Source organism: Phoenix dactylifera, chromosome 12 (genome assembly GCF_051530095.1).
Source record: "Phoenix dactylifera cultivar Ajwa chromosome 12, Ajwa_hap1_PhDact_Kaust_v1.1, whole genome shotgun sequence".
NCBI lineage: Eukaryota > Viridiplantae > Streptophyta > Magnoliopsida > Arecales > Arecaceae > Phoenix > Phoenix dactylifera.
This window is the reverse complement of record NC_143201.1, coordinates 4,405,282-4,418,692: the sequence shown is the minus strand read 5'-3', so window position 1 is coordinate 4,418,692 and position 13,411 is coordinate 4,405,282. Positions and strand designations below refer to the sequence as shown.

Below are 13,411 nucleotides of genomic sequence, written 5' to 3'. Positions count from 1 at the left end.
GTGTGACCTCGACAAATAGTTAGGTTTAGGTCAGGACAAGGCCATGTTGGGTTATATATATATATATATATATATATATATATATATATATATATATATATATATATATATATATATATATATATATATATATATATATATATTGGATTGATAAAACATGTAGAGGGATGGGATATAAAGTTAGGATCATGCCAATTCCAAAGCAACGATATCGATAGTTGGAGAAGGGGCAGACAATCGATTCGAGTTGGCATAGTCCCTCAAGGAATGGATAGGTATAAAATGGAACATGGTATAGAATAGCATGATCCTATGTAGGAGGATTATTCGAGGCTGAGAATCACAAGGGCAAGTGCCGGTATTTTCGAGAAGAGAAAAATTAAAGAAAATTTAATTGAGGTGAAAAATTATTAAAAAAAAAATGAGGACTCAGTTCTTTCCTCTAATCTCTCTCCAATATGCTAAGAACCAAAAATATGGCCCTCACTCTCCTGGGTGGACAAAGGCTATTAACAGCTAACTCGGCTTTTTCATCTCAAATACAAATTCTAGTGCCGGTAGGTTTATCTATAATTGCAGTTTCGCTTCCTATGCTCACTAGGATAAGACTCTTGAGAAAAGTCAAAGAAAGATTCATGCCACCTCTTGTGGCTTTACTAGGCTACTTTACTTACCTGACGCTCCTAAATCTAATATAATATTTCAAGAAAAAAAAAGTAAGTAAAGAGCACTCGCTCTGACTCATTTATTCTTATTAGAACCAAGAATTATTTTAGGATTCAATATCAGGAATATTTTTATCCTAGTTATGTTAGGGCTAGCAATGACCCATCAACAGGAATTAGGCGCTTGTAATCTCACTGGAAAAAAAAATAAAAAATAAAAAATAAAAAACAAAAAATCGACACATAAACAGTGGGAAAGGGAGGAAAAAAAATGCGTGGCATTTTTGTTGATGGAATCAACGTGAATAGTGGACTATTTTATAATACAAGTTTTTAGTAGAGTTAATATGACATTGTTTTTATAATCAGCTGTGACATTAACTAGGTTCTGGTTCACTTTGACTATTGGTCCATTTGGTTGGATTCAAGTTATATTTTTCACATGAAAGATGTCAACTGTTGGTGCAGATGGATAGAAGAAAGAGATTGGAGTATTTTGAGGTCCATACAATATGCGATCCAGTAGTTAATGTCGCAAAAGAAGATCAATCATTCTTTGACGCAAAAGATACAACCCAAACCTAAGTTGCAATTGGCGGTGCACTGCAGTTACGGTAGTTACATGCATATAGAATTGCAGCAATTAGGGATATAGTAATATAGTAATATCAGAAGAGTTTGTTTGGAAGGATAAAATTACAGATGAAAGATGCCACATTTAGGCCTTTTTGGCAACTACAGTTATAAACCAAACAATGAAACATTATATTTCTTGTAATTAGAGAAGCATGCACTACTCCAATTGTTGCCAACCAAACAGTCCCTATAATTACCCAGAATGAGAGTTTTGAGATGCATCACCAAGAAATCTGTCTGATATATAACACAGTCAATTAAGTATTTCCTTTTGTATAACATAGTGGCCATACAAAGTCATGAATGGCTTACAAGTAGGCCTGCAAGCATTTGGAATTGGCTAGAACACTTCTATCTGGTTTCATTTTAGGTCATGATCTTATAACTCTGATCCAAAATCCATCGGCAAACCAGGCTGGACCATTGTTTTTTTTTTTTTTTTTTTTTTTTTTTGTGGGGGGGGGGGGGGGGGGGGGGGGTAGCTTGTTGAAAATTTTTATATCCATGAATCATTCAGCTAGAACTTGATCAAAAATGACCCATTCTTTCTAGGTGCTAGGTACTGCCATACTTTTTTCTTTTAAAAAATAAGGCATCCTAACTACAAAGAAAATCAATAATAAAAAGGATGTTGAGTTGAAAGAACTCCAAATGGGTATTGGTATGGATGCTATCAAAAATATCTGCAACAATATGACCTAACTTGGTTGCGTTTTTTGCATACAAAAATACAATCTTAATTAATACTTCGTATAACAAACCAAGGTCAGTGATCTAGAGGTTAGGGATTTTAAAACCATGGGTCTAGGTTGAGCTAGATTAGGCAAGGCCCTATAGAGTTGGGACTTTGAAACCTATCTATATAGTGAAAGAAAAAGAAAGAAGAAGAAGAAAAAAAAGAAATAAAGAAAAAAAAAAGTAAAAGAAAAGAAGAAGAAGTAAAAGAATTGAAAGAAAGGAAGGAAAGAATAAAGAAAGAAAATAGAAATAAGAAGAAAAAGGAAGAAAATAAATAAATGAAGGGATACGAAGAAGAAAGAAAAAAAAAAAGAAAAAAAAAAAGAAAGGTACGTAAGAAAGAAAAGAAAGATCGAAAGGAAAGGAATATCTATGAGATGCATGGTTGAAATCGCCATCGGGACTGAGCAGGACAGTAGGACATCCCGTAGTGGAAAAAAAGAATACTAAAAACCGTGCTCAATACTAAAAAATAACTATCCATATATGTGGCCCATGCAAACATAAACATGATGCATTGTACGTGGACAATCCCTTGGTGTAATTACTACTGCTCATGTGGATGGCTGCAATGGATTGGAAATGAGGTGGATTATAGAACGCGCACTATCCAGTGTTTGCATCTATATAATAGCATCTGTTCCTTTAAAGAAAAAAAGGAAAAGAAAACTTATACTTTTGCTGGTTGGTAAACTGAACTTGCTAGATTTCAGGGGAGTTGTGAGAAGCTGCAAGAAGTCTTTGCCGGCCACAATTGATAATGGAAATGCAAAGGCCACAATGGAGATGGATGAGGCTACCCCATGTCTTCAAGTGATTGATGGTGTTGCATTTTGTTCCTTGGGCCATTCCCACGATGTCCAATATAAATGCATGGTCCCATCAGTATCAACTTGGCAAAGGAGAGATTATATCAGTATGCATGTATACTTTAGTACTCCATGCATGGCACTCACACATCACGTTGAATGTTTAAGGGTTGAGCAGCCTTGCATTGATCTTTATCTCTACAAATAGCATGCAAGAGAAATCAAAAGGATATATTTACTTCTTCTCAAAAAATAATAGTAATTTTATGAACTGCCAGTATCTCCCATTTTTTGCGTCTCATTTATATGTTATCTTCTCTTCAGAAAATTAACTAGCTTATGAAATGTCACCATTCAAAACCTTACACACAATTTTCCAGCAAGCTATAACATGGGTTTACTGCTTTAAGAGTGGCAGACCCATATCAGAGAAGCATCAAATTGATCACCAGAGCATATTCACAGAAAATGACTCCATGATACCTAGGTAGTGCAATTAGTTTTCTATCCCCTTCTTCTGGTCGATCCGTCTGCAATCATCATGAGATCTTCAAATTAGAAACTGAAATGAAAAGAATTGGTTGCCTAAACTGCATTCGGCACCGAGAACCCGCACAAAGTCATATGATCCCTGTCTCAATAATTTAGCCAAATCTGTAGATGGTTCCTTTCGTACTAGTTTAGAAATTGCAAGGGATCGTCCTATAGTCATTCTCATTTGACCATAATGCCAATGTATGTGATGACCTGTGCGTACATATATTTAATTCTATATCGGTTATTCACTAGATAGATCTTGGATACTTATACAGGATCAAGAAACCTAAATAATACCTCTCGGCTAGCCATTTTAGATGAGATCCTGAGTTGTTACAAATGATATCAAAGCGGATCGGGCCTATAACCTATGTGGACTAGAAAGTACCGCAGCATAGATTTATTGGGGCTAACCATGGGCCGATCGTGGTGCTTGTGATTAAATTTAAATGAATTTGAACTCTTAGCGGGACGTCAACTTATATAGAATTAAAAAATTCAAATAACACTCGGTGAGGCCATGGATTGTTACAATGCAACTGTGAATATGTCCGAATTTGTCTCGTATTTTAGATTCAGCATGACGCTGATGGTCCCTCCTTGCCCCCTCCTCTAGTAGGGAATAGTGAGGTAGATGAACTAATCGTGGCCATTCTTGATCATGATTGGAAAGTCTGAGGGTTTGGTGCAACAAAAGGTCGGTCAGTGTGAACAAGTTTCATATAGTGAGGTTGATGAATTAATCCTGACCTTTCCTGATCATGATTGGAAAGTTTTAGGGTTTGGTGCAACAAAAGGTTGGTCGGTGGGAACAAGTTTCATATAATGGAGATATTTTACATGGGATGGTCCATTCATCGCATGCACGTGGGGTAACAGTGTCTCTCTAATCTGAGCACTACCAAACCATGTGCCCCACTCAACAATCCGGCCTAAAGCATCAACTTAGAATATCTAATATTGCAACAAATCAAATGCTCTCTGGTCAAGGGATCAAGAACATCATAATTTTTATTAGAATAAATTATAAAAATCTTCATGAGATTTATATTTATTATACTTATATTTAATTATTTGTAAAATCTACACTTACATCTAGTAAAATTAACGGTTTTAGAAAAGCTATTTATCTCATGTGAAATATCAAAATTATTCTTGAATGAGAAGAAGAATACATATATTTTCTTATATCTTTAGTGGCTATTACGTCACTTAAGATTATTTTAGCCATTTTTTAATTTTTTTCTGACATAGTTTTGGAGTTCTAAATTAATGGTTTGACTAACGTCTTGCTAAATTATGGGTTAAAATATTAGACAAAAAATCTCAAGAGGATAAGCATAATTTTTTTAGATTATAAATATCAATATAATTTATCTTTAAACTTAATTAATTTTTGTATTATTATAAGAGCAATGCTAGAAGCAAATGGTTGCTATACATGAAAAAAAAAACCTATGCCGCATGTCGTGAGAGAGTTGATGTGATTCATTAGTGTAATTGCAATGCTTCTTTTAGGTGGACTACAATTCTATTCTACATTTGGTTTCTGTCGGCAAAAATCTTAATATTTGATCCTTGATTTTAATGATCATTTAACATCTGTAATCTTTTACATTGATTTTTATACACTTATATATGTACAGCAGTAAATGTGGTGCAAAATTGTAACAACCATGCATGGAGACAAAACTAGTTATATACCAAAATACAAAATTAATAATATATAAATAACTAAATATGTAAGATATAAATTGTTTTTGGACTAATCATAAAAATGGCAATCAAATGATGGACCACGTGGTGCTGGATTCCCACTGCGTGTATTTGATGGTACAATTCAACGTATCCAAAACATGAATAATTTTCTATAATAAAAGTCTTAAATCAGTTATTAATAGAAGAAAGCGGGAGAGCTGAAGCAGCTCAACCTACTCCAAAACGCAGGGGTAACGGGGCGTCTCCCTATACGACGAACAAAAGAATGGAGACATCGAAGAGGACGAGGTCCCATCGCCCCCTCCCATGTCTCTCTCTCCTCCTACTCATCCTCTTGTCCGGCGGAGCGCCGCCGGCCTCGGCCGGCGGTCCAATAAAGACGGTGGTGGTCCTGGTGATGGAGAACCGGTCCTTCGACCACATGCTCGGGTGGATGAAGCGGCTCAACCCGGAGATCGACGGCGTGACCGGTTCGGAATGGAACACGGTCTCGGCCTCCGACCCGGCCTCCCCTCGGGTGTACTTCGGCGACGGGGCCCACTTCGTGGACCCGGACCCGGGGCACTCGTTCCAGGCGATCCGGGAGCAGATCTTCGGGTCCAACGACACGTCGGCGGCCTACAAGACGCTGGTGGAGGAGTTCGCGGTGTTCGACCGGTGGTTCGCGTCGGTCCCGGCGTCGACCCAGCCGAACCGGCTCTTCGTCCACTCCGCCACCTCCCACGGCGCCACCGGTAACAACGCCAGGCACGTCTTTATTTCCTTCTTTCTCTCTCTCTCTCTTTAATACTTCCCTTCTTTTTTAAAATAATAGTAGAAAACTAATTGTGGTTTTATATAAGATTAGGCTTAGGAGAATATTTCTTTTTGTTTTATTTTGTTAAAAGGGAAGAACGAAAAGAAATTGGTAGTGAGAGGAAGTGGCGTCAGTTTTTGTTTTAGACTGCTGTGGAGGTTGGAGGGTGCATGGATGTTACATCCCATTTGTGAAAACAGCAACGAAAGATTTCAATAAGAGGTTGAATTCTTGTTGAAATTGTTTGTCAAATTACTGATGGTTTCAATGGTGATATTATTGTGGGTCAAAACAATACCAAGGTTTCAGAACATTTGTTTGATTTAGGTTGACCAAAACAGAACATTTCACCATATGTGAAATGTGCCTTCATATGACAAGAGAATTGTGGCGAGGATTGAAACCTTGTGGGCATGTTCATTGTGCTTAATTTTGATGAAATATGGAATTTCTTAAATTGCACCATATAAGAAATACTTCAAGAGGTGAATTGTTCAAGGATGGAGGAGTAGGACATTTTGATGCTTAGATGTATCTCAATGCTTTATTCAATTAATCAAGTTGAGAAGGGCAAACTTTTTCAAACTACACTCCTTTAGGCCATGTACGAGTAGATCTAGGTGATTTATTAGAACTTATCTTTTATCTAATGACACACATTGAGATGAGTCTGTCTTACAGTGAAATCGCCTTCTTACTTGCCATATTTGGAAAAGAAAAGAGGGAAAAAAAATATAGATGTTCTATTTGGTTTGGAGAGAAGAAATTCATTCTCTCTCATTTGGTTAGAAATTGAAGGAGAGAAGAAGAAAAAAAATTTAATTTCTTTTGCTTGAGAGTAAGTCAGAAACGAAGAGAAGAGAGATGGAGAGAAATGATATAACAACCTCGTGACTCTTCTAAAAGGGCTAGCCAGAAAGTATTATTTGAATTTCTTAGTTCTATATAAGTACCCAATATGTTCCTAGTGCATAGCTAATGTGAGACTAAATATATGCTTGCATGGGTCCTTACATACTTTCTTCATTTAAATCTTAGTGTCCTTACTAGGTTAAGGGTCCAAATCCATTCTTTAGTACCATAAATCCAATCACAAACACCATAACTATCTCGTAGTCAGCCCAATTAAGCTAGTGTTGCAGTGACTAATATTCCAGATGCGCCACAAATTAGGTCTACTTTAATATTATTTGTAATAATCTAGGATCTCATCCGAAAAAACTAACTGGAAGGTATTATTTGGATTTATTGGTCCGATATAAGCACTTATGATCTTTCCAGTATATATTTGATATGAGATTAAATGTATGCCCGCACAAGTTTTCACAAATGATTTCTCCTCAAACCCCCTTTTTTTTTAATCTCTCCAAACGTAGAGAGATTTGGAAAGAAGAAACTCTCCTCTTCTCTTCTTTTTTCCTTGGGTCCTAAGTTCTTTTCTTTTCTATTATCTTCTAGAGTTCAAAATTCTCTTCTTTTGCTTCCTTTTCTCTTTTCATTTCCTTCCTTTTCTCTTCCACATATCCAAAAGGAAAAATAGTTCCTCAAGACTTGACAAAATCTTTGAAGGTTGGTTTCTAGCAAGCATGATCGAGAATTTGAGCACGAAACATATGTTAGCTTGACATGTGAAGGATGTTACATGATGTTAGATGTGAAACAGGATCAAGTGTGTTTAGAATTTTCATAAACAAGCAAATATCTGCCTAATGTTTCCTCACATGTTCCTGCAAATTGTAAGTTATATTTTTCTAAAATCTCTTTAGATTTACAGGAGATGGAGTTTCCATTTCCTGGTATAAGAGCCATAATCTCAATGACACAAGAACACAAATGCAGTTTGTTAGTGAAGGGGTACCCACAGAGGACAATATTCGAAAACATGGATGATGCCGGACTCTCTTTTGGCATCTACTATCAGAACATTCCCGCTATCCTCTTCTACAGTAACCTTCGGAAGCTCAAGTACCTCTTTAAGTTCCACTCCTACGACCACACGTTCAAGCGTCATGCCGCCAAAGGCTCTCTCCCCAACTATGCCGTCATCGAACAGAGGTACCTCGATTCCAAGTCTAAACCTGCCACTGATGACCACCCATCTCATGATGTCTACCAAGGGCAGATGTTCATCAAGGAGGTCTATGAGACACTCCGCGCCAGCCCCCAGTGGAATGAAACTCTCTTGATCATCACCTATGATGAGCATGGTGGCTTCTTTGATCATGTCCCAACTCCTATCGCTGGTGTCCCCAGCCCTGATGGTATTGTTGGCCCTCCCCCTTTCTTCTTCGCATTTGACCGCTTGGGAGTTAGGGTGCCAACCATCATGGTCTCCCCCTGGATCGACAAGGGCACTGGTAAGGAAGCAAGCAAGTTCGTAAGCACTAAATTGATCAGTATCGAACTAGTATGCTGTCTCGTACCGTACAATATATCGATACTGTACTAGAATGGTACCAGTATGGGATTTGGTATGAGATGGCGAATCCTGATAAAAACTCTCATGTATCGAAGTTATTGAATTATGATTTCATTACCTGATGGATGCAGTCATTCATGGTCCCAATGGTGTACCATCTCCGACTTCAGAGTATGAGCATTCATCCATTCCAGCAACTGTAAAGAAAATTTTTGATCTCCCCTCCCCATACCTGACTCAGAGGGATGCATGGGCCGGCACGTTTGAAGGCATCGTGCAAAGTAGGACAGAACCCAGAGCTGACTGCCCAGGTAACTGCTTGCTGCTCCCTCTGAATCAATCTTGATGCTAGTTGGAGCTTAGAAATCAAACTGTAATTTGAATCTTTGAGACTTTGAAAGTTTTGTGCATGCATGCATCTGATTTCTACCCTGACAACTCGCCACATTTGCTGGGTTGGCCTATGTGATACAATAAGCCAACCTAGTGGCTTACTTTGTTTCACCAGATAGACAACTACATTTTACTAGAAAGGTCTTGTTGCTGTCCTTCCACTGTTTCATAGTACTAAATTGAACAATTTAAAATTCACTACATCTAGATGAATGAGAATTGTTCTAAGTACTATGAGTTCTTGAACTAAATATAGTGAAAACCAATCAGTTTATGTTTATCTTGGTTTATAGTCGACCCGTTCCCTGAAGTTTAAGCTTTGAGAGCCAAGTGGTTGGTTACATAGTGTGCAAGCCATGTTAAGCCTGATATACCACACAGAGAACACTTCTGCTGTGCAATTTTAGCTCTATATATTTTTGGTTCTTCACTATCCTTAAGTGCTGTGAATTGTGAGATATTAGTTTGCTGGAGCAAGCAAAATTCTCTTCGTCGGAGGATACAGACTGCAGTGAGGGTGTCAACTGGTGGCCATAGGGTAGCGGGGACTTGGATTTGTCTCCTGCCATCAACATATGATTGATTTCGATGAGCCTTGTGCATCTCTTCTTCTTGAAAAGGAAAGAAAATGAGAGAAGAAGAGGATACAGACTGCAATTTTCTGATCTTTTTCTCCTCATCTTAATGGTGCTTTACTGTTTGTTCATTAGAAAACATGCCTTGTGCACAGTGATTGATGCAATAATAGGTGTTTGTTTTATCAACTGCAATATTCTTTTCTTTTTTGCTTTTTTAATCCCCTGACACCTAACCTAGTCATTGCACATATTTGCACTAAAATCATGTCTTGTTCCTCTGTCATTTTGTAGCAGGCTTGAAGTTTATTTGACATAGTCTCCGAGTCCTATTACATTTTGCAAAATTTGAGTTACCTAGAGTGAGATGTTCCATATAACCTGATGAACTTCGAAAATTCTGAATCTATTCACTGTATGAGCTTACTCTAGACAACCGCAAGCATTCGGACTGGCAAATATAGCATCCTCTAAACCTTGCAATTAGCATAGCCTCTGGTAGTTTTTCAGATCTATTCTGGTCCATCAACTTTAAAGGCAAGAACCTGATTTGAGCTGCATGTCTTCAATCTGCCAATATTTTTCTCTCCGTAGGGGATAATTGTTGTTTTTGGTGGTCCATGCAGTGCAACTTCCAACTCCTTCGAAGATCAGGAATGGTGAAGCCAATGAGGGTGCCAAGTTGAGTGAGTTTCAACAGGAGCTCATGCAACTTGCATCAGTGCTGAATGGAGATCATCTTCTTGCTGGTTTCGATGAGAAAATATCGAAGCAAATGAATGTTAGGGAAGGGATAGCCTACATGGAGAATGCAGTCAAGCGCTTCTTTGAAGCTGGAATGACCGCGAAGAAAATGGGTGGCGACGAAGAAGAGATTGTGAAGATGAGACCATCACTCACCACTAGGTCCTCATCATCAACTGCCCAACCTTAGCAACATTTTGAGTAGTATAGAAGGGTGGGTGCATCTCAGTATAGAAGGGTGCATCTCTGCTCTAAATAATGTAGTGGCACAAAATATACTAGCTTAAACAAAGAGAGTAGTGCTCAATTTAGAAGGAAATCTAGAAGGAAATGCTTGTTCGGGAAACACCTGATAATGGGAACAAAGCATTGCAAAAATTTGCTGAGTACAACATCTCAGTCATTTGTAGGTTCCACAGCTAGCTAAGCAGTCATTTGTATTGAGGTCAGGATAAGAAATAAGTGGATTCTGTTTTATTAATTAATAAGTTAAGACATCATAAAATGTGGCTGGTGAAACACAGATGCAAACATGGAAACCATCTTATAATAGATGGCCATGGACAGCTCACAATATTGCTCAACAGCAGTTGGATACAGTTTGTAAGCCACCTGAATCTATGGTTGCTCATCCGATTTTGAGACTAACATTCAGTCATATTATAAAAAATATGATATATGAGAATGGTTTAAAAGAACATTTCTAGGTTACTATGGAAGGTGCTGTGGAGTACATACAACGAGAGGAAACTTTCCATACTTGAGTCAACGTACACTATGATCGATGGAATTCCCTTGTGCTCAATTGTAAGCATTTAAATGTAGAATTTTAAAGTATATACATCCCTAATTTGATTGGAACACTATATCTGCTATTGACAAAATACTTAGTGGACAACTTGATTTAGAGAGAGCCAGACTTATATACTGGAGAATTTTCTCACAAAGTGCATAATTTTTTTTTTTGAGGGAGCTGAAGATACATTACTTTGGAGGCATTACTCATGTGAAAGTGCAATAGTTTTATCAAGTAGTGCAAAGCTGATGGAAGGCAAAATGCCAAGACGAGAAAAGCCTAGCAGCCCAGGATGTCATCCAAAAAAGTTGGGAATTCCTTGATTTTATATAAGTACTCGAGATGTACCAAATACATAACTAATGTAGGATTAAACATACGTCTGTATGGATCCTCACATACTCTCCCACTTAAAATCTTGTAATATTGTCAGGGTAAAGATCCAAAATCATTTACAAGTACCATAAATTCAATTATAAAGATAACGATTAATTCATGGTCAGTCCAAATAGACCTGTATTACAGCATCATCTAGTCTAAATGGATCATAGACCGAATCCTCTTGGAGGTTCTTATGAAGGCTGCTGCGAACAACTCCAAAGTCCAAATTAAAGGCCGTTGGTTAAAAGCTCCTTAACTGGAAGCTCTGCCGGTTTGAAAACTTTCAAAGAATTTTCGAGTGGTCAATCAGAAAAGGAAAACAAAGGGGTCACGGGCTTTATAGATACAATGCCTTTCTTGGTGAGTGTACCACCAAGCGGAGACGAGAATGCTTTGATGACTCAAAAGCATGCCACAAGATATTGAAACTCTGTAATTGGTTTACGAAGAGAAATTATTAGATAGATCTAAGATGAATTTAATCTCTTTTTTCTAACACATGCTAGATTCACAGTAGATCTGGTTCACTTAGGCCCTGTTTGGAAGAGCTGTTAGTAGTAGAGCTTTTGGAAGTAGTGCTATTGGAAGTAGAACTGTCTAAAGCAGAGCGTTTATAAAAAGTTGTTTGCTGTTTGGCAACTACATTTCTAAAGTGCTGTGACACTTTAATATGTATTTAGTAAATAAATTGAGAAAGTACTTTTGTGTGACATAATGACCATAAAGAAAATTACCAGTATCATATAACAGAGCATAATAAAATATAATATGTATTAACACATAAATATATGACATAGTATAATATTAATGTAATGTAATATAATATTATTATAATATAGTACTATAACATTATGTATTATAAAATAATAATTTAATATAATATTAAATTATTTAACATAACATATCAATGTATTATGATATAATATAATATAATATTATATTTATAGTATAATACAATAATAAATATATAAAATATTATAATTATTAGTGTAAATTAATTTTTCATCCTTCTAATGACCATATATCTTTCTAACAATTTTTCTAGCTAGGTAATAAAATTGGTTAAATAATTACTAATATTTTTATTTATTTATTTATTTAGATCATATTATTTGCCATTCACTCATTATTATTTTTTATTTATTTATTATTTTATTTCTTAAAATATAGAGGGATCGTCGGCCATGGGTGGTGGCCGGCATGGTGGCTGCCACCGCGGGCAGCCACGAGCTCCCAAAACAAAAAAAAAAGGGAAAAAAAAAGGAAGAGGAAGAAGGAATAGAGGCGGCGGCGTTGAGAGGAAGAACAAGATAGAGAGGGAGAAGGAGAGGATGGGTGAGAGAGGAAGAGGCGGGATGATGGTTTTGGGAAAAAAAAGTGTGATTTAAATCGGAGTATTTTGGTCCAAAAAACAGCTTCACGACAAAGCTGAAAACAACATTTTCGGAAAGTTCTAAATTGGAGCTTCTCCCCAAAAGCTGTTTTCAGCTTCCCGCAAAAGCTGAAACAGCTTTCCGAAAATTTTACCAAACACCATTTTTTATCTAAAAGTACTTTTGGAGGGCCAGAAAGTGCTTTTTGGCCCTCCAAAAGCTCTCCCAAACAAGGCCTTAATAATTTCTTGTTTATAGGGCGTTGAGTAGATAATACAACATTGTTAATTTACATATTGTAGAGATAGGCAAATGTAATGCACCAGAGAAGTTGTACATATAGATTGCTGTTATCACATTTAATGAGGATTATGCTATTATTCAGATAGATTTATATATGCACTCTTATTTTTCATTAGTCTTGATGGGGGGTGAAATGAATCGTCCAGCCCACAGCTAAAAGGCCGCCCAGTTTTGGCCCAATAAACGTCAACACTGTCTGGTTGAATCCTCGGTCCGGCCGAGAATCAGCTCGGCCTCGGACTTCGGTAAAAGCTCTATCGGCCTCGGATATTCGCCAACTCGCCCGACCAAGTTTGGAGTGCCTCCAATACTCGCCGACCCACCTCGACCAAGCTCGGGGTGTCACCTTCAGTAGTACGCCTCGACCATCGAGCTCGGGGCACTCCACCGAGCACACCTCGAAACTCGAGGAGCTCCACCGAGCACACATCGGAAGTCGGGGAGCCGAGCTATCCTCAGCACTCGTCTAGCCGACCTCTCAACGGGCTCGACCTCGCCAAACGCATGACGTGACCTCTCAATGGGCT

The 13,411-nt window shown here is 37.6% G+C and overlaps 1 protein-coding gene across 1 annotated transcript; it reads left to right on the top strand.

The window, feature by feature from the left end:
• Positions 1-5,290: 5,290 nt before the first annotated feature.
• LOC103716925 (non-specific phospholipase C2-like) lies at positions 5,291-10,536 on the top strand. Its single transcript, XM_008805126.6, has 4 exons — positions 5,291-5,851; positions 7,740-8,257; positions 8,451-8,630; positions 9,914-10,536. The coding sequence occupies exons 1-4, from the start codon at positions 5,370-5,372 to the stop codon at positions 10,219-10,221; spliced, it is 1,488 nt and encodes a 495-aa protein (XP_008803348.4). The 5' UTR covers positions 5,291-5,369; the 3' UTR covers positions 10,222-10,536.
• The last annotated feature ends 2,875 nt before the right edge of the window (positions 10,537-13,411 follow it).